Genomic DNA, 26596 nt, shown 5'->3' on the forward strand with positions numbered 1-26596 from the left:
TCCTTCACAGTAAACAGCTAACGAATATGACACAGTAAGTGGGCTGTATTACGGGACATTTATAATGTGTGATTTTCTTGAAATGACACAACTTTGACGTCACTGGTAGAGACCAAAAACAGAGCTTAAAGAGAGTGGATAAGAGAGTGGATATTCATCAGGTGGCCACGAACAACTCTGACTGAAATCTGAATAAACAACTGTTTGCTAACAGGTTGAACATCATTTGGTGTTGGTTACTGCAATGTGCAGTTTTCTCAAATTGTGCATGAAACCCTGTATTTTCCAGGTATAGAAGTAATTGTAAGGTTTACTGCAGCTGATATTTTAGCAAATATCTCTTGCGCCCGCAACTAAAGTTTTGAATTTCCCTTGGTGTAAATGTTTTCTGGGTTTCCCTAAGTACAAATCTGAAGAAATTTAGAAAATCAGTCAAATTGTTTGGCTGAAGAGTGAGCTCTTTTTCTTATCATACTATACACTAGTCTTTGGGCACATGGGACTACTGTTTTTTCTGTATATTTCATTATATTTTAGGGAAATATAGTTCTCTCATGTGTCCAAAGACTAAATACAGTATGATAAAAAAAAAAATGGCTGTATCCCAGAAACTGTAAGAAGCACAATCAAGTGTTTTGTTTGTAGGAAGTTGAAAATTGAAGCTATGCACATATAGGCAATGTAAAAAAAAAAACTTACATTGAAGATATTTAATACTATGTTAATGTTTTTCCTCCATCCATCCATCCATCCATCCATCCATCCATCCATCCATCCATTTTCATCCGCTTATTCGGGGCTGGGTCACGGGAGCAGCAGGCCAAGCAAAGCACCCCAGACGTCCCTCTCCCCACAACAACGAGGGATATGTAATCCCCCCCAGTGTGTTCTGGGTCTGCCCCAGGGCCTCCTACCAGTGGGACGTTCCCGTAACATCTCCAACGGGACGCGCCCAGGAGGATCCTGATCAGATGCCCAAACCACCTCAACTGACGCCTTTTGACACGAAGGAGCAGCAGCTCTACTCCGAGCTCGCTCTGGATGTCCAAGCTCATTACCCTATCTCTCAGGCTGAGCCCAGCCACCGCATGGAGGAAACTCATTTCGGCCTTTTGTATCCACAACCTCATTCTTTCGGTCACAACCCAGAGCTCCTGACTGGATGGACCAGTAAATTGAAAGCTTCCCCTTCCAACCCATCTCCCTCTTCACTATGTCAGTCTGGCACAGCTGCACAACTGCACCAAACCTCTGATCCATCTCATGCTCCATTCTACCCTCACTCATAAACAACAACCTGAGATACTTGAACTCATTCATTCATTCATTCATTCATCTTCTAACCGCTTCATCCTCTTGAGGGTCGCGGGGGGGCTGGAGCCTATCCCAGCTGACATCGGGCGAGAGGCAGGGTACACCCTTACAGGTCGCCAGACTATCGCAGGGCTGACACATAGAGACAAACAACCATTCACGCTCACATTCACACCTACGGACAATTTAGAGTTACCAATTAACCTAGTCCCCAATCTGCATGTCTTTGGACTGTGGGAGGAAGCCGGAGTGCCCAGAGAGAACCCACGCTGACACGAGGAGAACATGCAAACTCAGCACAGAAGGGCTCCCACGCCCGGGATCGAACCGGCAACCCTCTTGCTGTGAGGCGAGAGTGCTAACCACCACACCACCGTGCCGCCCCAGGATATGTTACATTTGCACATTATTATGTACCTGATATGTTGAAACTTGGTTTATGGTTAAGTTTAAGTTTAAGTTAAGGCACAAAAAACACCTGGTTATGGTTAGAAAAAGATCATGCTAAAAAAAAAAAAAATTGGTGGCACAATCTCACAAGAAACATAGCGATGTCTTGGTAAATATCAATCGCTTTTCATTGCACTATTCCGACTAGAAATGCAGCAGTGTCTCAGTAAAAAACAACTATTTTTCGTGGCACTTTCTGGCAGGAAACCCAATGATGTCTTGGTCACTACTCCTGGTGTAGACACAACAACAGGTCTCTAAAAAGAACTCCCACGTTTGGGGGCTGAAAAGCCGCTGGAAACACAACCAGTCTTGTTGTTTATTGGTCTCGAACAGTGGTCTGAAGCATGGCAGGCGTCTTGCCTAGATGTTGATGCCCTCCTCCTCCTCCCCCTGATTAAGTCAGTTCATATACTACATCGCCTCAGAAACATCAATATGATATGTATAAAACCTGAAAATCACATATTTGTGGTTTGCAGAAACGTACAATGCCAACATGTTCTTTGGCTGGCTTGCCGCACTTTGGCTGTGCGGTGTTGTATTTTCTCAATCCTATCCTGGACGTTCAGATTAGCTTTGTGTAACAGAATCCCTGTGTTTTGGTTCAACCACTGATTCGGGTGACACCCCAGGAAGGAGCCATGAATTGGTCCTTGTCAATGGCCACGGACAGCCTGCACGTTTCTCCACGGCTCAGGAAGGATTAGTGTTTGGAGGTAATTGCTGCACAATCCAGGGAGGCCTCTGGCTTTTCCTTGTGAGGAGACAATTGAGAGAACTACAGAATATTTTGTATGTGTGAAATATAACTACACTGAGACATGTTAAGCTTCTTCCTAGCTTGAGGGAGACACTTTTCACTTTTTATTCAGTGAAATAAGGAGTTTGTGCATGCTGAGGTCAGGATCATGTTGGTGACACATGAAGAGTACAACAGTCTTTTAAGAGACGTAATTGCTCATTAAGGTGATGAAACATTTTCGAGGCGAGTGAACTTTTAAAGGTCGATTGCAGCATTCTGACCATAATTTTATGTCTTCTGACAAAGATTGCATCATCATCATGGCCAAGATGTTCATGCTCAGTTTGCCTCGTCTTTTCATCCATGCACGAGGTGGATCCAGGATTATTTGTCAGTCATCACCTCTCTGTGGAGAGATTTTTAAAACCTTCAAAACTCTCTAGGAACTCCTGTGTACAACTTTCTGATTTATAACTTTCACTGCCTCATAATCATACAAGTCTTTTGCTTTTCTTCTGTGTGGGAGAGTCCTATGCACACACACACACACACACACACGCACACACAGGACCTGAGCTACAACCTTGTCTGCCTCTGTATCCAGAGATGAGCAGGACCGCACCTTCTGTGAGCGCTACCTGAAACTGGAGATGCAGGGGTACCAGTGAAGGGTTAGCTTTCATTGTCTTTGTCTTTTTTTGTTGTTGTTGCCCCTCCTGCTTTTTTTAAACATAGACAGGTACTGGGTGTTAAGAATATTAACATACAATGCTCTGGTATTTATTTTTTTTACGTAACCTCTGTCACTGACGCCAGGTACTTATAGTCAAGCAGGGTTAAGGAGATGAAAGACCTTAAACGAGTAGCGCTGGATACTCTTGACTTTCCTGCCTCCATTTCTTGGTGTGTTTTCTGTGTGGAATTAAGCCGCCTGCCATTTGAGCTCTGAGGACACTTTTCTGTACTTGTGTGGGGGAAGGAATCCTATTTTATTTTTATTTTTTTATTATTGTGGGTGAAGATAAATACTTTGACAAGAGGTATGTATTTTTTTAATTGATTTGCTTTATTCGATTATCAAGATTATTTTAAACCTGGTTCTGTGACATATGAGTGAGCGACTTTAAATCTCTGTCATTTAAACTGTTTTTACCATAAATGCACTTTCATTTATTCATTCATTTATTAATCATAAAGTGAAGGGTTAAAGGGTTTAATTAAGATGTTTTTTTTGCAAGGCTGATATTTGAATTAGGAGCATTCTATGTCAAAGATGTTGAGATTCTTTAAATTATTACATTCAATTCTATCTATTCATGAAGATGGATAATTCTGTTTTGAGAAAAGATAAGTTTCTTTCGTCATTTTTTGTCACACTTTTCCAAAAAACTAATTAAACTTGACAACAAAAAGGATATTGCTTATAAATTCTATGGTCAGACGTACATGCTGACACTGATTCTCTGTTTAACTGACAGTATCATTCTGTGGTTTATCTCAGACATTAAGGGGTATTTTTGTGGGGCTGAGATCTTTCAGCTATTTCTCAGCACGGGGAAGTGAGAAGGGAGGGGAAGCAGAGCCGACACAAAAGGCAACATTATTCCCCAGCGGATCTGCGCTACATCCTACTATGAATGGAGTATTGAAAAACACAACATTGGGGACTAGATTATTTTTCATCCCTCATAACTGAGCCATTTGTCCCAGAGTTTCGAGTGGTTTGTTGGTACAGTCTGCATATGAGACAGCCGTGGTTCTCGAGTGCTGTGCTGGTGTTAAACTCCTCACCTCCCAATTGGAGGCACAGGGTCTCTCTGAGGGCCTCTGGCCTTGTGCGCTGCATCTTTTCATATAATGCAGTCCAGTGAAAATGGACTGGATCTGGTTTAGGCCTGCACAGTGCAGAGTTGTTTCTGTGGCTGCTGTTAAGTGTTTTCTTGTCAGTAATGACCCCCAAAAAAGTTGTGCTTTAAATGTACCCCCACAAGCTGAAGATAACTGTGTATACAGTACAGTGGCTCAGGATTTAACACCCCCTCCTCTTTCTGCCCCTGCAACCTGCACTCCAAGGAGACGAGAGGCGCCCCTGCAGTGTCATCAGGTGCCTAAGCGTTTTGGAGGGTTCTAGTGACAGATTGCAGGAAGCAGCGTTTATGCCTGACGATGGGGACCACAGAAAGCAGAAATGTCTTTTTGTGCCCCCTGGGCTCGGAATGTCCACTATCTCGAGGGGCCAATATCAAATTCTCCCCTCATCATCCCCTAATACACATTCCAGTGTAAGGTCAGGGGGAATTCTGCATGAGCGAAGAGACAAACAACCCAAGGCCAAGCCACACACTGTGGTCTCCTGGTGACAACACACTTATTATAACACTATTCAGTTCATTCTGGGATGTTTGCTCTTAAAAAATTAGGGGAAATTTGGATTTAGTGATTCCAAATTCCCACTTTATTGTACTGCTTTGGACTGCATATATGATAAAGAGGAACCCCACCTGGATTGCCAATTTCAATACGTTACTTCCCTGGCCTAGGAAATTCCAATTGATATTTGCAAACATGCAGCTGACTCGCCGCAGATGTTGGCATTGTCCATTTCTGCAAACTACGAAAAGGTTACATTGCACGTTTTAAATGTATCATATCAAGGTTTCTAAAGTGACGTGGTATACGAGCTGACTTTAGATTGGACTGTTCCAGAACAACAGACAAAAAGACACCAAACATGGGTGTTTCGTAGCGACCCATCGCTGTGTTTTCACAGTTTTTTTCAGGCACCAAATGTAGGTGTTTTGTAGCAACCCGTCACTGTTTTTCCAGCAGCTTTTTAGGCACCACACATTGGTGTTTTGTAGCAATCTGTTGCTACGATTTCCAGCAGCTTTTTACACACCAGACTTGGGTGCTTTGTAGCGTCTCATCGCTGTTTTCAGTGGTTTTTTAGGCAACACCCATGGGTGTTTTGTAACAACCAGTCACTGTTTTTCCAGCAGCTTTTTAGGCACCACACATTGGTGTTTTGTAGCAATCTGTTGCTACGATTTCCAGCAGCTTTTTATACACCAGACTTGGGTGCTTTGTAGCGTCTCATCGCTGTTTTCAGTGGCTTTTTAGGCAACACCCATGGGTGTTTTGTAACAACCAGTCACTGTTTTTCCAGTAGATTTTTAGGCACCAAACATGGGTGATTTGTAGCAATTTGTCGCTTTTTCCAGCAGCTTTTTAAGCACTTAATATGGGTATTTTGAAACAACCTGTCACTATTTCTCCAGCAGCTTTTTAGGCACGAACTTTAGGTGTTTTGTAGTAACCCGTCTCTTTTTTCAACAGTATATTAGGCACCAAACGTGTTTGTTTTTTAGTGACCCATCGCTGTTTCTCCATCAGGGTTAGTACCACAAAGGTGGTTATTTTTACCAGGACATAAATGGCTTCTCCAGATGTGATTGGGTATTTAAAACCAAAACATGATCAATTGTTTTTTTTATGCCTAAACCTACAAATTAATCACAGCGCTGCTGAAACATAAAGTTTCAATGTATCTACTACATAAAAATGTGCAAATGTAATGTATCTGTGGTTTGCAGTTACACACAGAACCAATATTTATGCTGGTAAGTGGGATGGAACATGAGGCACTCTCCCAGCCTCAAACTTGTGATGTTGTTACGTATAAAGTCTGGAGCTGAATGGCAGCCTGATTTTGTGGATCCACAGAGAATTCATTTGTTCTATTTATACCCAGATGAGCCTGTTTCTATTGTAGTAGGTGTACCCATATACTCAGAACATTCCACTGGGTGCTCTCAGTGTCATCTAGAACTTTCCCAATTCATTGTCGGTGGAGCAGCTCCAGACTTTATGCTTGATGATATCTGACATTTGAGTTTTAGCACTCTAGTTTTTGGATTTGGGAGATAGTTGTACATGTTTACTTATTCTTTTTGGACTGTCTTAGATTCTAGGAACAACATCTGTGTTTTTGAAAATTAAAAATTTGACTCTTTATGTCTGTCAGTTATATCCTCACACCACAGCATCATCTCACTATAGCGTTTTCCTGAATCCCCTTTCAGTATTAGTTGAATGTCATTCATCCCAGTTTCTCACTTAAGAAGAATGAAGGCTATTCAGTGTCTCACTGTGGCACTATCTAACTCTGATTATTGAGTGACTGTCAGTGAATCCCAATATTCTCTGTCCAAAGGAAAATCCCCTTGATTATCCAAAGCCATGACACAGGTGTCTGCCTCTGTCTGTAACATTAGCCCTCCCCAGCTATTGACTGTGGGAGGAAATCAAACTTCCTCAGCTTACAGTTTTTTTACAGTTGTTTACGCACTAAAATGAAAATTTTCACACAATTAACAGCTCTTTACACTCAAGAAGCAAAACACCTGTCCATAGTTGCACAACAATAAGCACAGACTCAGCTTCACACTTTCTGCAAAACATTACACACAGTGATTTGCAAAACTCTACGCGCATTATCACACCTTAGACACAGATAAGGATTGTGAGGTTACTTCCTTCTCATTACAAAGCCCCGGCTTGCCACCAACCACACTAATGAACGAATTGGAAAATCACATCCACCTGGTGTGGAAGCACACAGGTGCTTACTGTAAACCAAGTGGACCACATGCAGTACATTGTCATTGTCATCTGCTCTGGTCCACAATTGGTTCCATGAGCACCCTGAATTTGCAGTCTTATACCTTCCACCATACTCCCCATTCCTAAACCCAAGAGAGGAATTTTTATTTGTCTACACTTTACAGTAGTAAGAAAAACTACTATTTTGTTCTGATTTTCATTGTTGATCTGTTACTGTAACTGAGTATGGTAAGAAATAAATATTTTCAGTCTGCAGCAGTCTGCAATCAGTGTTGTGTTTGTTTGTTGTATTTGTGTACTTTCTCTGTATACCTCAAAGTAATCATGAAGAATGTTGTGGGTTTGACAATATCTTTTTGTCATCTAAATTATCCCTTACATAAAAATGTCTGGCAAAAAAGTCTACCAGCTATTTTCTAAAATAGGGGTTTTTACAAATGTATTTTGTATTGATCACTGTAGTGTGTAACTGACTGCAATAGTCTGATCAGCATTTTTATAAATATGTGTATATGTTTTGACTGAAGTGTGTCATTTTGCAAACAATCTAGGAGTTATGCAAATTGAGTGTGGTGTTTGGATAATTGCGTGAATATTTTTGAAAAAAGGAGCCCTGTTTTCAAAATTGCGTGTAAACAATTGAGAAAAACTGTAAATCATCAATGTGGCCGACGTCACCCGTCATGGTGCGGCCTGTTACCTGCTTACAGGTGGGTACATGGCGGCCATTTTGTGCTTACAAAACAGCAACGTAACTCTACTCCCTGCTCCCACTGTATTATTGGCAAGAGCAGCACAATTCGGTGGCACATGCCCAGATCTGGTAAACTGGGGCTCCTGGTTTGGTGTTTGTATGCCACAAGAGCTTCCTTACAGCTCTCTTTTGTCCATGGCAAGTGATGTGCACCACATGAGCTCTGCAAACGATTTCTTTTTGAGCTACACATTTTCCGAGCCTGAACTCAGACTACCATCAATACCTACTACAGCACAATAACAACAGCTGCAGGCTCCATCAGAGAAAACAATCCAATACTATAATTAGGCGTCTCTGAACCAGGACAGTAAGTAGCGATTGTTTTGTAGTAGTAGAAAAGTGCCTACTACATTTAGAGGTGTGTTTAAGCACAGTGCAGGACTTTTGGGAGTCTGGTGAGAGAGTCTGACAGTGTGTGAATGTGTGTGTTGCAGGTGGATGGTCAGTCAGGCAGCCATGCGAGGCCAGCGTGTGGTGGAGAGCGCGTGTAGGTGCTGGAACCCAGCCATCTGGCTCCTGGTGTCGCTGCTGGGATCACTCGTCTTGGTGGCCGTCAGTGTGCTGCTGCGACTCGGTGAGTGTGTCAGTGGGGGTCGGTTGCACCCCCAGACATTTTTGATAGTTGTGGCCAGATGGGGCAATTGAGAATCTCGGCACACCAAACCAAAAATTATAACCAAATGAATTCTATCATGCTGTTGTGGTATATTGCCGAGTTAAAAAAAAAAAACTATATCAATATGAGAGTGAAGGAATCTCATACTGATGAACTTTGGTTTAATCTTTTACTCTTAAAGTTACCAAATATCTGATGTGCATGGGCTTATTACAGTACAGTTAACATTTTGAGTTCCATAGCAATCCTGTTTTAATGTGTTATGTATCTGTATTTACATGCTACAATAGGCTGGTGTTCCTTTTCCTTAAAAAGACAAATACAGCTTTCATTTGAAGGAGTATATTGATTATATGGAACAAAACATGTATTAGGAACAAGCCTACTTAAGTTTGAAAACACCACACAGAGGCTTCCAATTTATTTCTATTATTTTCGCAAGGGGGCGCCAGTGGGGGCTCAGCTATTGTATCAGTGTGGCCATGGCCCCCCCTGGCCACCGCTTGACAACGCTTCTGCTGAGAGTCAGGGCCATTAGCTCCAAGTTGTCTGACTGCTGAATGCTACATGTGATCAGGAGCAAAAGGTGTATTTTACTTTATTTGGGTCCATTTTGGGGAAATATGGGGATACGGTATTTAGTAAAGACATATTAAAGCAACCCCAGTCTGAAATACAGTTTAAAATAAAGGCCTTGTATTTTTTTGTTTGCACTTGAGCAGTAATAACATCATGTAATATTTACTTTGATTTTCAATATCTGTGGTGCATTGTCATTGTTAAAGGGACAGGTCACCCCAAAATCAAGATATTTTCATCTCATCTGTAGTGCTGTTTATCAGTCTAGGTTGTTTTGGTGTGAGTTGCTGAGTGTTGGAGATAGGCACTCAGCTTGTGGTGCCCAAAGTGTCAAAATAATTATTTCCAGAAATCATGATCCAGTTACTCAAGATAATCCACTGACCTTGTTGTGAGCAGTTTCATGTAGGAACTATTTTCTTTCTACTGAGCAACATCCACCAACTGTATCACTGCACAGAAAGAGTGCATCCACTGCTAGCTCACCTAGCACCACCGAGCTAGCTAATGTTACAGCTCAGCCGAGGAGAATGCCATTAATTTTAGACATCTCGCACTGTCTAGAGCATGAGCCTTCTGCACAGTGATACGGTTGGCGGGTGTAGTTTAATAGAAAGAAAATAGTTTCTGCATGAAACTGCTCACAACATCATGATTTCTGGAGAGAGACATTGCAGCTGAGTGTCTGAATTTTTTTATTTTCTTTTGGCACTTTGAGCACCACAAGCCGAGTGCGATCTAATTTCATTATATTAGAGAGAAGGCAGACATCTCCATATATCTCCAACACTCTCCACCTCAGGGGGTAAGGGGGAAATGTTATTTTTGATTCTGGGGTGAACTATCTCTTTAAACTAAAGGCCTTGTATTTTTCATTTGTATTTGTGGTGCATTCTTTGTTAAAGGGAATGGGGTGAAATATATATGAAACAGCTGAGTTGGGTGCACTTTCAAGTTCTCAATCACTGTAAAAAGAAACTGTGTGTTTAAACTTAAAAAAGTTAGTGTCCAGGCTGCCTTAAATTTTTAAGCTGACTGAATTTGAGAAGACACGTTGAATCATGACCAAATTACCTCAACTTGTCTTCTCCAATTCAGTCAACTTAGAGTTCAAACACGAGCTTTTTTAAGTGTGTGTGGGATAAACCAGCTTATTAAAGTGAATCATTTATTAGAAGAGAAGTTTTTTTTAATACACTGGCCCAGGAGCAGAGGTTGGCTGTGTAAAGACTGAAACTGATTCCCAATGCCTTATTTAACACTGCTGTCTACTACTCTTAACATTCAACAAACCACCATGTCCTTGCTGTTTAAACTCTTAAACATGATGACCCTTGCATCAGTAGTTTTTAAATCATTGATATTCTGCTGTCGACTCCACCGCACAGACTAAACTTATACTTTAATAGCTGTTCCAAAAAAGGGAAAAGGTTAGTACTGCCATACACTGAAATAGAACAATCTGGTTTCTTGTGTGTCAGTGCTGAACCACATATTTGGGGATTTAATATGCTCAAGAACCCAGTGCTCCTGTAAGTGAAACTCCCTGCAGATGAGTGCTTTTGTGTCCACAGTTGCTGTTCGCCCCATGTTTACCAGTGATAGCAGGCTAAAAGCCCTGAAGTTATTTTGAAGGGAGCCAGCCAGGATCAATTCCACTCACTGGCTGTTATGGATCGACAACTATCAAGAGAGAGCAATTAATTCAAATGTGCTGACACCAGCTTGTTGATTTTGTCTCTTCACAGAGCCAAAATATATCCAAATGTGTACCTCACTAACCTTTTCTTTTTGCGTGTGTTCAAATTTCAGGAGACATGAAAATAAACAGACGGGCTGTAGATGGTAAGTACTATTTAATTTTACTTTTCTGATCCAACTTAGAATAACAACTACATTTCCATGGAATATAAACTGAAAATGTAACCTACATGTGTCGCTGAATAGGTACTTTCAGTATGTATGTACACTCTGTATATATTTCACTGCCACAAACCAATGAGACCAGCCTGTGAATTGACCTACATAGGGTGTGAGGGGTAGAAAATCCCCCCTGCTGTCATTGTGAGATGTTGAAACCTGAGATATTAGTCTTCAGACGTTAGATTGTCCTCTATACGTACATATCCTGAAACATCTTCCAGTGTGTGTCTTAACACACCTCTCGGAAACACGAGCCCTCCGTGTTTTCCATATCAGTATCAAGATCAGCCTTTATCAGCCAAGTATGTGAACACATAGAAGGAATATGACTCCATACTCCGTACTGTACGTAATAGGCATGACAGCTAAGAACAAGGACAACGAGGTGGAACAAATAAAGGTAAAGAATAGACAGGACTATTATGTACAAAATAATGTGAAAAAGGGGTGTATATGAAGCAGCTTTCTGTTTCTATGACCCTAAACTGTGGAACTCTCTCCCCTTGGATCTCAGAGCAACAAACTCCCTTTAATTTTTCTTAATAAAGACATTAAAACCTATCTTTTTAATTTGGTGTATTGTTAATGTTTAATTGCATTCTCTTTTTTTAAATGGTTATTGTTTATCTTAAACTGATCTTTTTTTCTAGGCATTTTGGGCTGCAACTTTGTGTGAATGTGCTGTACCAATCAAGCTCTTCTCCTTCTTATTAATAGTTTACAATATATATTATTATTATATTAAAGCGCCAATGACCAACATTTAAAGTAAAAAGTCAAGTGTTCTGTATGTTGTAAAGTATAGAAATAGTGCTGTTAGGACAAAATTGTGGGTTTTTATTTACCCAAAAAATGCATGAAAAATTACCAAAAAAAAAAACCAAAAAAAAAAACCCTCAATATAATAACTAAACAAGGTGTTAAATGAACAAACTGACCTGTCAAAATGACCCGAGGGAGCATACATAGTGGTTAATCCCCAAGGGGTAACCAAAATGGACGACAACTACAACTAAATGTAAAGCAAAAATAACTGAACCCAAATTCCCCCATAACATATCAGCACATGCTTTGTTCCAAGGTTTTGGCTCCAGGATTTAAGAGTCCTTAGCCTTCAGCCTCGCCTTTTGCTCCACCAGGAAGGGACCTCCCCAAACAGCCACGGTAACTGAAAGACAAAGAAACAAATGATTAATATCAAACAATTCTAGAATGTGTACATTTAAATAAAACAATGTAAGGTTAAAAGCAAATAAACAGATTATAAATCAAACCAACCATGTGATGTTAATTGTTCAGGTATTGCTTGAAAATGATAAATGAAAGTAACCTGCTCTATTATGTGAGCAGTGGATATAAATTGGCTGTTTTAACTGATTATTTTCATGGATGTAGAAAGAGAACTGGATACAGCATTGAAGGCAGGGCCCGTCATTCCTATGAAAGTTGCTCAGTGGCACATGAAGTCAAAAAGGTTCGACTGCAGCTTATAAAATTATCCTTTGGTGCTGCTTCTGCATCACTGGGCCCATAAAGCAGGCAACACTAGAGACTTAGCTTAGAGATACGCCTACTTGAATGAGGCTAAGACGACTTAATCTTGCAGCTCCTCTAGACTTTCGAGATGTTATCTGACCGAAAGGTTCAAATTTTGATTGTGAAGTTATTCATTTCATGGGGGTTGTGACTCTCAAAGAAATGTATCCACTGATATACAGAAGTCTCTTTCACAATATAAGTATAGGAAAAAGTCTTTTGGGCACGGTGGCATCATGTGATGGACCTGGAAGTTGTAGGCTAATTCCACAGTTTGGCCACTACGAAAATTGGCTTTAAAGCTTGGCGCACTTCCTGAAGGCCTGATTAATTTGGCTCGGCAAAACATCAATTACATTTATTAGATGTTGTGTTCCCCCACTCAAAGATAAAAGTACATGTAATTTGCCCCAAAAATGACGAGACTGAGGGTTGACAGCCATGCTGGTAGCTAAATGTTAACACCAATGTATGCTCACAATAACATGCTTCATATGCTGTTGTTTACCAGGTATAATGTTCATCATGTTCATTATGTTAGTTTAGCACGTTAGCATACCAACATATGCTAATTAGCATGCAACACAAAATACAGTGCAGCTGATGGCAGTGTTATTAGTTTTACGGCCATTAGCTCATAAAATAAAGTATCAGATGAATTTAAAGTTTGACCTGAGGGTAATAGGGCACTCAAACAACAAATGTCAACTTCACGGTGGCACTAGACAGCCTGTTCCTTTTCTCACATTGTCCAACACATTCTCACTCCGACCCCCTCACATTTTGTTGTTTGGTCATGGATCTTCCACGTCCACATACAACGTGCAAGGTACCCGGTGCGTTGGTTGTTGATGTTCTTGGACACTGTGTCAAGTTCTGCATGTTACATGTCTTGTCTTCTTTCAAAACAGACTTCCATTTTCACAGGAAACGCACTATGTCATGCAGTACAACAACCCCAGTTTACATTTTTCCTCCTCCAACAATAAATGCACATGGTTGGGTTTCAGGAAAAAGAACAGGGTTTGTCTTTAAAATCTTGTAAGATGCAAAGACCCCTCTCCCGATTGAAAGTTGGTATTTGTTGGACCCATCCACCACCCTTCCTGCCCACCCTACTCAGACTGTCGCGGCCTTAACTTTCGTGTCAGGGGGAAATGCAGTGGGACCTGTAGCGTGTTATGCCAGCATTAAAAGACGGCTTTTTGGGTTAGTTTCTGATGCCACAAGTCACTGCCTAAGAGCTGGATTCCGACGACTTCGGAGTGAGACCGGCTTGCGTTGTCAGATCCCAATGCTTTGTCACACCCCTCGGCGTTTGATATCGAGGCCTAGCGCACCCTCTGCCGTCTTTATGAGACACACCAGGCTTTAAGCTAATCCCAATGTAAAACGATTTGCGTCAGTATTTGACACACTAAGCCAATGGTGTCGTATAAAGACTACATAGGGGAGGTGGATGGGTCAGACAAACACAGACTCTGTAACCAAAAGTCATTACTGTTTAAACGTGACGTTATGTAACATCCATCCATCAATCACATACTTCAATTACATACTTGTGAAGTATTTACATTATGTATTTATTTTCCGAGTTTCACCCAGGAGGCAGTTGTGTGTTACGTACAGATGTTAAAGGTTGCGTCTCATACAGACACCAAAGGGTGCCCTTGGTATCAGTATTACACGCCGAGGGTCGTGAGAAACCATTGGTATGTGATGACCTGGGATGAGAACACAATGTGCTGGATGAAGAGTAAGGTTATCACTAAATGTATTCGTCGTGAAAGTCCGTATAAAATTTAATAGCAGTCCATTCAATAGTTGCTGACTTTTTCTACCTTCCCATGCCACTAGCATGACTAAAAACCCAAACTAAAGGAATAGGCTAACATATTTCTGCTCTAGCTGGTGCGCTGTATGATCTGAACAGGCCTCTTGTTGTAGTTTCAGTCTGTGTCTCGTGTTACAGGAAAATAGATATAGTAGATATAGAGTACAGTAACTATGGAAGGCCAAGAGCCTCCTTTCAACAAATAATTTGACCATCTTCCTCTCTCTCTCTCTCTCTTTCTCCCATATCCCCTCCTCCCTCCTCTTCTAGCCAATGGTGTGCAAAGCCCCTCGAGGACGCAGCACCAAGGTAAGCATGAGCCCAACAGCCACCTCCACACCTGCCCCAGACACCCAGAAAAACATGTCTGCATTCAGGCCACGCCATGAAAACCTATCAGTGGGCTGGCTGTGTGTCAGTGACAGAGAGTACAGAAGGTAGATCAGTGCCTGGGGCTTTTTAAACAAGGTCACTTTCCCAGCTCTCCATTTCCCTAATCCCCACTTATTTGCTATGTAACCTCCCACCCTCTGCACCCACCTCGCTCACTTCCAAGGAGTCATGTGGCTCATTGTGTGCCTTAACTTGGTAGGATTAGACTTTTCTTGCTATTAACTGTCATTACATGAGAGCCATGCTAGTCTCATCTATTTTTCTTTCTCCAAATAGAACTGTGTCGTTAAAATGTCCCTCCAACAGTAGAGCTTTTATGGGCCTCGGATTTTTCAGTGAGGAGGCACAATTGTAACCAAACAACCTGAATATCCTCTTCTCACTCAAAGACAAAGTTTAAAAATGAATGTGACAGAGACAAGTTGTGACTGATGTTGTCTGCTTATCTCTCCAAAGTAAAACTAGTGAATGGACGTCACAGGTGTGAAGGGAGAGTCGAGGTGTACTACAATATCTCATGGGGCACAGTGTGCGACGACGACTGGGACATGGTGGACGCCAACGTGGTGTGTCGGCAGCTGGACTGCGGAGTGGCTGTGGCAGTGCACAGCAGCTCTCAGTTTGGACAAGGCACCGGGTTAATCCTGCTGGATAATGTGGACTGCAGAGGGAGTGAAACAGACCTCAGCAGCTGCCGTAGTCTGGACTGGGGCATCCATAATTGCTACCACTATGAGGACGTGGGTGTTACCTGCAAAGGTAAAGGCTTTTAATTCAGCTATAATTTGGCTGAGGTTGTGGTGAATCATCAGAAAAGAAAAGAGGACAAAGTCACTAAAAGTTTCTGCTTCTTTTCCATTTTGCTGTTAGAACCAGCAGTGGTGGGGGAGAGAGGGTCTGAGGATCGCACCACAGCGCCCCACGAGAGCTCCGGTTTACGTAAGTGCTCTCTGCTTTTATCTAAATGAGACTGGTGCTCTGCCAACCTGAGACATCAGAGGATGGATCTGTCCTGTTTTTAGCATTAAGGCAAATGGCCAAAATTCAGAAAATGCTAAAAAAAAAAAAAAAAAAAAAAAACTTCTCTAAATAAGATGTGCAGAAATACAACCCCAGACAGTGAAACAATAATCCTTAAACTTGGAAATGACTACAGTTATAAACTTGTCATGTTTCATTGTTGAAAATTCTTTCCTGTAGAAATTTAAAGCACTATATAGTATTTTATTTATTTTTTTGGTGTGTCACGTCCAACATCAACGACAGGCCAGAAAACAGGAACAGTAGAAAGCAGCATGAAGGCCTGTGAAATATATATCTCTTACTTATTTGATCTCTCTTTTAAATTTGGTGCAGACTAATTTAGATCGATGTGGTGGTCTCGCCCGTTAAATTAGCACGTTCACCTGGGTGCTGTGTTTCCATCACTGCCAATGAAAGCCAGAGCTGATAAATACCTGTGACTACAGCAGAGTCATTTGACCTGGGTGTGAATTATGATTGTAACTTTTCCCATTACATCACAAAGCCAGATGTTAGTGGGTGTAAGCAGGTTTTTGTGCAATGGAAAGGGGACTTTATAGAGTTCAAAACCTACATCCTCAAATTTGCAGGCTAGGCAGTTATCTTGACTTTAGACATTGATAACTCAGCCCATTGTCATTCCCAGTTTGCCTTTGGACATCTTTATGAGACAGCCTTCAACTAACTCCAATGTAAAGCTATCCGGGGCAAAACTTGACGCTAAGAGTAAAAGTATATGGGCGGAAAAGTCCACGTACGGTGGGATCGAGGTCGGGTGGATGGGTCAAACAAAACTGGACTTTCATCCAGGAGACTGCTGTTTGTATACTGTGTGAAACCAAAAGTCAGTGTTGTTTTAATGCAACCTCACGTAATTTACATGTGGTTGTCGAGCACTGATGTCACTTATGTATGTCACATCATGTTATGTAACAAACATATTTATTTGAACTCAAAACATGATCTTTTTTAAAACCCTAATTAAGTAATGTTGTTGTCTAAACCTAACCACGACCACGTCAAAACGTTAACCACGTGTTACATGGTGTTTCACCCTGGAGACACCTGTGCGTCACATAGATACCCTAATACAGTGGTTCCCAACTGGTCCAGTCACAGGGTTCAACTTTCTCCTCAGTCAGTAGCTGTCCGTTAGTCACTTACTCTACAGGAGGAAACTGCATCTCAAAATAAAAGTTATGTGGCAGAAATTCACTGTACTTAAAAAAGTGTGTTTTTTTAAACAAACTTGACACCTTTGCAAGTCACTCGCGACCCACTTTTGGACCACGACCCACCAGTTGGGAACCACCTGCCCTAAAGGGAACCCTGTGTGTCACTTTCAGATGCTGAGGGCTGTTACAAAGTGTCAATATTTATATAAGAGGTACATTATTTGTATAATAATGAATTGACAGAAAAACCTTTGAATAAAATAAGATGTATTTTTCATATTTTTTGCATTATATAAGAATAGTGACATGTTTAACTGTGAGGCAAACATATTAGCCAGGCACTCAGATAATAATCCTTACAGATGGACTGGTTCATATTGGACTACAGACCTAACAGGATGAAACATTTCAAGCTAATTAGCCTTAGCTCTGTGAGTGACCCAGATTCAGCTAGCTACCGTTCTACATATAAACATAATAAACAGTCCTAATTGTGAGAACAGATTAACAACATGAAACATGTAAAATGATATCACAAATTATGTCAGTTCCTGAAAACAGACTCAATGTAATTGTAGTCCCTTATTTTGAATACCGGTAGATAGAAGAAGAAAAGCTCATTTAAATGAACAAATGTATTTTTAATGTACATTATTCTGTGTTTATGTGATAACCAGGACTTAAGACAGGAATGATCCATATAGTACTTCTTTCTGCAGGTGGCCTAGAAACATGTTTGAAACGGAAAGCTATTCTTGCTCAGTGTCTGCTGGATGTGTTATCAGACAAAAGTTTGCTAACACGTTAGCCATTTCGTCCTAAAAAGGTTGACAGTGCTTTGTTCACAGTTTGTTCTCACTGCCCCCAAGTGGCCAAACAAATCACTTATTACAGGTCTCGGCATTTGACCCTGAAAAGCACAAACCACACCTGTATGTGACATTAACCTTCAGTGGACACAGCTGATGAAATTCAAATACAACTAAAACCTTCTTGACTGTAGAGGATAAAATATGTTGCATATTCAGAGGAATTAAACTTCAGACCAGCTTTTCTCTGTGTTTGATTAGATGATTTTTTTATGCTCTAGGATGAAATCTAGCAGACAGGTGGCATGCCAGATGTTACTTCAAACTGCAAGGGCAGGTTTCATTAAATAATGACTGATGGCTTATTTTGTCATTTCGTGGGTCTAAAATGCAGGGATCCTCATGGAATAATCACAGTCAGGTTTATTTAGAAAAACAGGTTTATAATTAACTTGGAGGCGTTTTAGTTTTGCAAAACTGTCATCACATTTTACACAACAGCAAAGGCTTTTCAGCTCAATGGAAAGTATCTTTTGGGAAACTACAACACACCTCAAAGGCATCTTGAATTCCAGGCTGTCTGTATTGTTTGCTGGCTTTGCCTTTGTTATGGCTGTTTCTTTCCCTTAAATCCCGTGAGGATCATGACAGACTAGAATCCAGTTCTGTTAACTAGTGACGTATCAAGCTAATTCTCTGGTGTCCTTCATGAAACCCAGTGGGAATGCAGTGAAGCCTGATTCATGGCTTCCTCTCAGATGAAGCACATTTTTAAACGATGGACACATGAGAGAGTCTTTTGTCTCTTTTTTTAAGGCGTTTTTTTTTTTGTCTGCTAAATGGCAACATCTGTGCTTAGCGGTATATCAGATGTTCACCTTAACTTCAGGAGTCACAGTATGTATTGTGAAGGCCCACACCCGTCTCCTTTTCCTGTATCAATGTCTGTTAATAATTACCTCTGTCCAAGGGTGTAAGTTTCGATTCAACATTGGGGTGGCCACATGTTAAGCAGGAGGTCTGGGGATTCGTCCTCAGAAATTTTGAGCATCAAACATTTAATTTTCTGCATTTTTTAGTGCATTTTTTTTGCATCAATTTATGATGTGGGCATATGCACATGCTTCATACAGTTACCCAGTGTTTCCCATACATTGATTTATTTAATCTTATTTCATTTTAGAGTTGCGCACAATGGTTTTGCACAGCCCCTCCTTGCCTCGCTGTCTCTCTCTGTTTGTCAGAATTGGCGAGCTTGTGCTTGTGCACCCCATGATCTCTCCACCTCACTGCATGTCACAGCAGGCTGGTGGCCACTGGCAGCACTGGGTCTAACCTGTGTAACAGCAGCAACAGAAAGTTTGCTGATCCAGTGGGGAGTCAGGGCATCTGGATTTGGGTTGCTGTGGTTGCTGATTAGGGGGCTGTTTCCAGAGCCTCTGCATGCTTCTCCTCCTGCTGGGTTGGTCTGTAACAGAGGGGAGTGAGGCAGGGGACACTCTGTAGCCCCTTTTACACTGCCAGATTTTCTGCGAAAGTTGGGCCGATTTGCCGGCCAGCTGCAAGCGTTTATACACACAGGGGTGGAAAGGCTAGTTGATCCGAGGCGCCCAATTTTCCGCCTCGGAGGGTAGTCACATTGGCAGAACCCTTTAAGTTTAAACAGACCAATTTGGCCTTCTACCATGGGAGGGGCTGTTGAAGACTTGTGGGAGGAGCTGTTGATGATGCCGCACGTCCAACCCACTGGCGGTGGATGAACAGGAAACAGCTGATAGCAGGAATTAGCGAGCAGCTAGTAGCAAGAGGGAAACGCAAACCTGAAAGACACTGTAAAGATGAGCAACTGGGGAGACAAGGAATAGTGCGACCTCCTTGCACTCGCAAATGAAGAGGCCATTAACCGTCAGATGACGGGGACGGTGAAGAATGGGTCATTTTATGAGAGAATCGCCGCCTGACTACCGCCGCCTGACTACCGCCACCTGACTAGCTGTGGCTTCCCTCCCATGTCACTGTTTATGTCACATGCTGAGCTACACGTTTTGCTACTTGCTCACGCCCCCCATTGCTCCGAAAAGGTGCATTCTGTATAAACAAAAGTAAGTAGGCGGCAATTTTCCTCTCTCCCCGATTTTGTTTTTATATTTGGGTGTCATTGGGCAAAAATCCCATTATAACCTTTCAGTATATTGTGATTCAAGTGGAACGCCTATCCCACCCTAGATAGGTCACCAGACTATCACAGGGCTGACACATGAGCCCTTTTTAGATAGGAATTGTGCAAATTTGCAGGAAAGCCCAATCAGTATTTTTTCAGCATTGGCAGTATAACCGCCTACCCCAGCTTTAAATGTGCATGTGGTATCTACTGTGTGTAAATAATAAATTAATCTATTTTAATTAATTAAAAAAAAAAAACCTGGCAAGATTTCTGCTCATGTTCAAAACACATGCCACTGACTTCAACACAAGCAGACACACACAAATCCTAGCAGTTATCCCAGCACGTATTAAATTTGACATTAATATAGATTCTAATAAAAACCAACAGAGTCTAAAACTGTGTTGTAGAAAATGATGTTGCAATAAATCCCCCTCTTTCTGTCTTGGTTTAGGAGATGGCACCATCCGTCTGATGAATGGAAAGGACGCCTGCCAGGGCCGGGTAGAGATCTACTACCTGGGAAAGTGGGGGACGGTGTGTGATGATGACTGGGACCTTGACAATGCCCATGTGGTGTGCCAACAGATGGGCTGTGGCAGCGCTGCCTATGCACACACCAACTCTTACTTTGGCTATGGAACTGGTCGGATTCTCCTGGACAATGTCAACTGCTACGGCACTGAACATGACTTGACAAAATGCAAGAGCCTGGGCTGGGGCAAACACAACTGTGGCCATCATGAGGACGCTGGGGTCACCTGTACTGGTACGCTGCTCTGAGTCATAGAATATGAATTAACACAAGTTTGCATTAACACATTCCCTGCGTAAACTTAAGTTTATTTTGAAAAGACATCGTATGTAACAAGCATAACTGGACATGCTGTCCCTGAGCGACACTGCAGGAGTAGCTAGAGCGTCACAGTTTGACGTGTTTGAGTGAAGCATATTTATTTATTTATTAAATGTATTTGTTCATTTATTTCTGCATTTATTTGCTTTTTTGTTTTTATAATACATAGATATTACATTATTATTATTATATTAGAAAATAATCTATTTTGCTTGTTTTTATTCTATTTTAATCTATTGTTTCTTTATTTCTTTTTAAAATAAGAATGCAATTTTTTTTGCTCTTTATTTTTCCAATTTTTTTCCTATTGCTTTTTCTTTTCTGCTTTGGCTTTTTTGAATGTGAGCTATTAAATAATAGTAAATAATAAATAATTATAAATTAATACAGAAATAGGTAAAGAGAGATGTGTAAGATTAAATGAAAATGCTTATAATTAATTAATTCCTTTTTGTTATTTATATTATTAAATTAATGTTATTTTATTTATTAATTTTCACATTTTTATGTATGTTCTTTATTTTATTATCTATTCCTGTTTCTATTTCCACATTTATTTTGTTATTCTTTTATAGATTTTCCATAGACAATAAGTCAGTCAGTAATGTTCAGGTATAGATAAAACAACATTAAATCTAATTTACTGATTTTCAGGGGAAATTAAATAAGGAGTATGAGAAGAGTTTATAATGACAAAAATGTAGTAGTGGTATTAGAAGGTATTTTTGGTATTTCTGTTCCTGTACAAAGTATTTCATATCCATTTCTACCCATTTCAGGATCCACCACTGTACCTCCTGTGGTAACAGAAGGCCGAACAGTGTTCTCTACAGTATATAACACTGAAGGTATGCAAACATAATACACAGTAGATGCTTATTAGCAAGCACACATTGATTTTCACTCTTTTGCATCAGCATGTCCAAATGTTTACCTCGATTTTGGTCTCTTTAAAAATGAAATGTGCACTTTTGCCAAATGGCCAACAGGGGGAGCCATTTCTCCCTCATTGCCTTTAAATGTGTTACATCACAGTGCCATGAAGCATGCTGGTGAAAGAGTGTAACAGGTTAATGTCACCAGGATCATCATGAACAGGTAGTTTCTGGTGTACTGAGAGTAATCTTATCATGTACTACATCTTCCCTCCAGCAACAGAAAAGGTTCCAGTCACCATGTCTCACACTACAACAACTGTTACCACAACTGTCCAGACAAAAGGTAACAATACTAAACTTTAAACACAAATACAGTAGGTTTTAATTTACAACCTTTTATGCACATTTCAGATAACACACTGCATTGATGTACCTGTCAATTTATTCCTGTGCAGGCAAACCAGCCATTCGTTTGATGAATCCTCTGAATAACAACACCTGCGAGGGTCGTGTAGAGGTCCTCTACAAAAATGTTTGGGGGACGGTGTGTGATGATGACTGGGACATGCTCAATGCCAACGTGGTGTGCAGGCAGCTAGGCTGTGGCCCAGCTATCGGGGCCAAGAGTCAGGCCTACTACGGCTACGGTCCGGGGCCGATCCTTCTGGACAATGTAGAATGTAGCGGCAATGAACCGGAGCTGTCTGAGTGCTTCCACTTGGGCTGGGGTCAGCACAACTGTGGCCATCATGAGGACGCTGGAGTTAAGTGTGCATGTAAGACCTGGATCTCTCTAACACCATGTGGGGGGTAAAACTACCTCCATTAGGCATAGATGTACAATACTCAACGGGAAGTGTCTGTATCACAAACCTCTATCTTGAATCATCGATTCCAGTGAAAGCTTGTACTTCCCTTTTCATCCGGTGATCTGTGCTCGCCCTGCTGAGCTGTCCACTTGCAATGTATGACTGTAGTACTTTGAGGAGGAGACAGCCCAGAGAGCATAAAAAATACAGTGGATGAGTCAAGCCACATCAGCGTCACTGCATGCCTGCAGGCCAAATTTCACTTCTTCAGGGCTAAATCAAAAGCACATACAGACTCCTCTTTACTTAAGTAGCACATCCATGCTTCCAAAAAGCAGCGGTTTTTAATCAGTTGTAGAGTAATTCTGCCTTCAGCAGGTAATTAGGGTAAAGGGGACATGACAATTTGTATTTATATTGTTAAATTGCACTGCAAAGTGTCTCCCTGTATTGTGGCCTTAAAAATATTTCACCTGCAAAATGACCATTCGTAAATTAATTAGCCTACTCACAGCGTGTTACCTCAAAGAGAGCTTTGTTTTTCTTGCATGCCTCCACCGTGAACAGAAAGTCTACAAAAGGCAAACGTTCTTCATGAATTGAAGTAAACAGGGTCCACTTTTAACAGCAGCAAAACTATATCAAAATATCCTCTCACAGAACTCGTGCAGTATAATGCAAGTCTCATCTATCTCATGCACAGCCGAGTAGCGTGCCATGGTCATTTGGACTGTGCTCAAGCAGAGCTCAGGTATGCTCAGGGCATGCTACTTTTATTTGGAAGCATTTAATATTTCAGCATTAAAGTGAAAATGCATGTGTTTGGGCAACATACTCTCACTCCGACCTCGTCACATATTGACGTTTCGCCATGGACCTTCCACATCCAGATAGGACAGCAAAGGTACCCTGGGTGCGTTGGTTGTTATTGACGTTCTGGGACGCCGTGTTGAGTTCTTCCTGTTACATACATTGTCTGTTTTCAAAACGCATTTCTGTTTTCACAGGAAATGCACAACATTAGTACAACAACGTAAATTGACGTTTGATCCAACTAACACACATGGTTGGGTTTAGGCAACAAAAGCATGTGGTTGGGTTTAGGAAAAAAGAACAGGGTTTGGCTTTAGACTTTTTTGGGGTGTGAACACTGCTGTCCCGGGTGAAGGTAAGGGTTTGGTGGACCCATCCACCATCCCTCCCAGCCACAGTAGTCGGACTTTCGCCACCTTAACGTTCATACTTGTCCTGCTGTATTTCCCCGACGCCACTGTGCACTGTTAAACTATAATGGCAACTAGCTGCAAATTATACAAACTTTAAAGGATGGCTTTTTTTGTTGGTGTCTGATGCCGCAAGTCACTGCCCAAGCACCACATTTTGACAACTTGGGAGTGAGACTGGGTTGATTTGGGATGTACTGAGCATACAGCTTGATAAATACGACTTGGGTTGTGTGTGACAGTTTGTGAAAAGATGTTCTTATATAATTTTGCTGTTGTTAAACACTGTCTCTGTTTTCCTTAATTCATGAAAAATGTTCGCCTTTTTTGGATACTCCATTCATTAGAGAGGCATGCAAGAAAAACGTAGTTTTCTTCATGAATATAAAGAGACACATAGTGAGTAATTAATATGCAAATGATCATTTTTCAGATGAATTGTTCACTGAGCCTTGCTTTTGCTTTTGCCACTTGATATTTCCTGCGTACGCTCAGGACCCAGAATAATGTCTGTTTTTTCTGCTTTCCTCCACTTCCTGTAGCTTTTGAATACTACATTGGATATGGACGAGACTTTAGAGTAACAGAAATGATACCTGCCACCACCACCACTGCCACCCCACAACCCTCTGAAGGTAGGTCAAATATATCTTCAACCAGCACAACATCAACCCATTTCCTTTAGTTTACAAAAAACAGTTCAGATGCTGAATTTATGTGATTCTTTGTTGTTTTTGTAGGGGCAATGAGGCTGGTTGGTGGCCAGCACCAGTGTGAGGGCCGGGTGGAGATATACTCAAATTCTGCATGGGGCACAGTCTGCGATGATGCCTGGGACCTCCCTGACGCTCAGGTCGTGTGTCGCCAGGTGGGCTGTGGAGAGGCCACGGCTGCTTGGGGAGAAGCTTTCTTCGGGCCCGGCACAGGAACAATCCTGCTGGACAATCTCAAGTGCAGCGGTGCGGAGGCTTCCCTGCTGGAGTGCTCCCATATATCCTGGGATGTGCACAACTGTTACCACTCTGAAGATGCTGGCGTCACCTGCTCGCTGTCGTGATTTCAGCAGAACCACACTCCCATCTCCACCATGGGTAGGAAGTGGGCTCACCAACCTGGGACTTGTATACATTATGTAAATAACAGCTGTCACCGTGCTGAAGGAATACTCCACCACCAACAACATACAAAATAACTCATATGACAATATGTGATTACATACTATAAACTATCTATGCCTATTAAGCACTTTATAAATAAATATATGATATAAAATACAATGTACACAGTTTTTTATTTGATAAACCAAGGAAGCTTTTAACCGCCCCAAACTGTTAAAATATTTACTGTACATGTGATTCCTGATTACTAAGTAAGACAACTGGCATCATTATGAGGATGAAAGGAGACCATTTTGTAAACTTCAGCTCCAAAGTCAGCAAATATGTACGATAACATAAACAGAGATATAAATTGGATCAAATTATAGGCTTTACTACAAAGCACAAGAATGCAAGATCGCAGAAAACATCCATAAATAAATGTGTTATATACCTTGTGAACTTACAGCCTCTCTCCATCTACAAATAAATGATGTGTTACTTTTGTTCTGTAAACCATCATATAAATAAATGTACCTAATAATCATTTACATGTGACAAAATAAATGTTATTTTTCAGTATATAATATATTTTTGGTGTAAAAACAGTTTTTTTTTAAACAGTATCTGCTTTGGTAATTTTCCTAAACATGTGCTATAATCTGTAATATTGTATTCTTATTTAATGGCACATGCAAATATGGTGAGTCAGAGTTGATGTGTTTTACAGCAGGTTTAACACCTTTTAATTCTTAAACCAGCTCCATTTGTCATCACTACGGAAGCCTGGAGAGGCAAGGTGATTTTATTTCTTCTTGTGGCAAGGTTTATCTCCTACGTAGAAGATACTGGGTGTGTTCCGAATTGCATACTTTTTACTTTTAGTAGGTACTGCTGCTGCCCTCAAAGGTATGTACTATTGCATGCAGTATGTACACAATTGGGACATGCAACTTCCTCATAACATTCCACCCTGAACTTTGACCCTCATATACACAGATATCCGTTACCATGGTGATAAAACAAAATGCCATTGATGGTGAAATGACATAGGCTACACATTTGCCTGTCATCGTTATTTAATACTATTGCCCTGTCTTGTTGGTTATATGATTATTTTATTCAATTAAACAATTAATATTCCTTTTATTACTAATCGACTGGTCATCAGTCACCTGAATGCGCTGTCATCTATCACAGTGACTTCTGACAGCTGTCAGTGAGCTGTGACATCGATGTTACATTTTGTTCGCTGCACAGAGGATTGTGGGTCAGAATAACCACAAAAGCATGCTGGCTTGCATACTGCAAAATCCTACCGCATATAGTAGGACATCCTGTTATTTTTGATATACTGTGTTTGACATACTATGTATTGGGACATACTAAATCTTCTTCTGGCTTATTATATCATATGGTAGTATGGGGAATGAAATGTGCACATTATTCCTATTATTTTTATTTATCCTATTATTTTTCCTATCCTATGTGGGAAATATGCTGTTGTCTGCCATGAGATAACCATAGGTTTTCACCAACATTGCCTGAAAATAAATAGGCCTAAATAAATAATTAGAAATAATTTTATATAAACAAGCTAATTGGGGGAACTGCCCATTGGTCCGACATCCCATTGTTCCGACCATATTAAACTCATTGTTCCGAAGTCCGTTCTGAAATCATCATGATGCCCTGTGGTTAAGGTCTGGTTAGGTTTAGGCACAAAAACCACTTGGTTAGGGTCAGGAAAAGATCTTGGTGTGGGTTAAAATGAAAAAGAAAGTGACAAACA

The 26596-nt window shown here is 41.0% G+C and overlaps 1 protein-coding gene across 2 annotated transcripts; it reads left to right on the top strand.

The window, feature by feature from the left end:
• The first annotated feature begins 10726 nt into the window (after window positions 1-10726).
• LOC125898357 (scavenger receptor cysteine-rich domain-containing group B protein) lies at window positions 10727-25316 on the top strand. Of its 2 annotated transcripts, XM_049592143.1 has the most exons (11): window positions 10727-10795; window positions 10897-10929; window positions 14648-14686; window positions 15227-15529; window positions 15641-15709; window positions 20396-20710; window positions 21577-21645; window positions 21950-22018; window positions 22131-22451; window positions 24250-24342; window positions 24448-25316. In XM_049592143.1, exons 2-11 carry the CDS (start codon window positions 10902-10904, stop codon window positions 24762-24764), a joined length of 1623 nt encoding a protein of 540 aa, XP_049448100.1. In that variant the 5' UTR covers window positions 10727-10795; window positions 10897-10901; the 3' UTR covers window positions 24765-25316. The 2 variants fall into 2 exon arrangements, with proteins under 2 accessions (XP_049448100.1, XP_049448099.1); XM_049592142.1 differs by having other exon boundaries at window positions 10734-10929.
• The last annotated feature ends 1280 nt before the right edge of the window (window positions 25317-26596 follow it).

Source organism: Epinephelus fuscoguttatus, linkage group LG12, assembly GCF_011397635.1.
Source record: "Epinephelus fuscoguttatus linkage group LG12, E.fuscoguttatus.final_Chr_v1".
In the NCBI taxonomy this organism is placed as follows: Eukaryota; Metazoa; Chordata; class Actinopteri; order Perciformes; family Serranidae; genus Epinephelus; species Epinephelus fuscoguttatus.

Coding starts and splice junctions, on each gene's coding strand:
- LOC125898357 (XM_049592143.1), top strand. CDS start 10,902: ATGAAAATAAACAGACGGGCTGTAGATG. Junction 20,711..21,576: donor CGCTGGGGTCACCTGTACTG/GTACGCTGCTCT, acceptor TACCCATTTCAG/GATCCACCACTGTACCTCCT. Junction 21,646..21,949: donor TACAGTATATAACACTGAAG/GTATGCAAACAT, acceptor TCTTCCCTCCAG/CAACAGAAAAGGTTCCAGTC.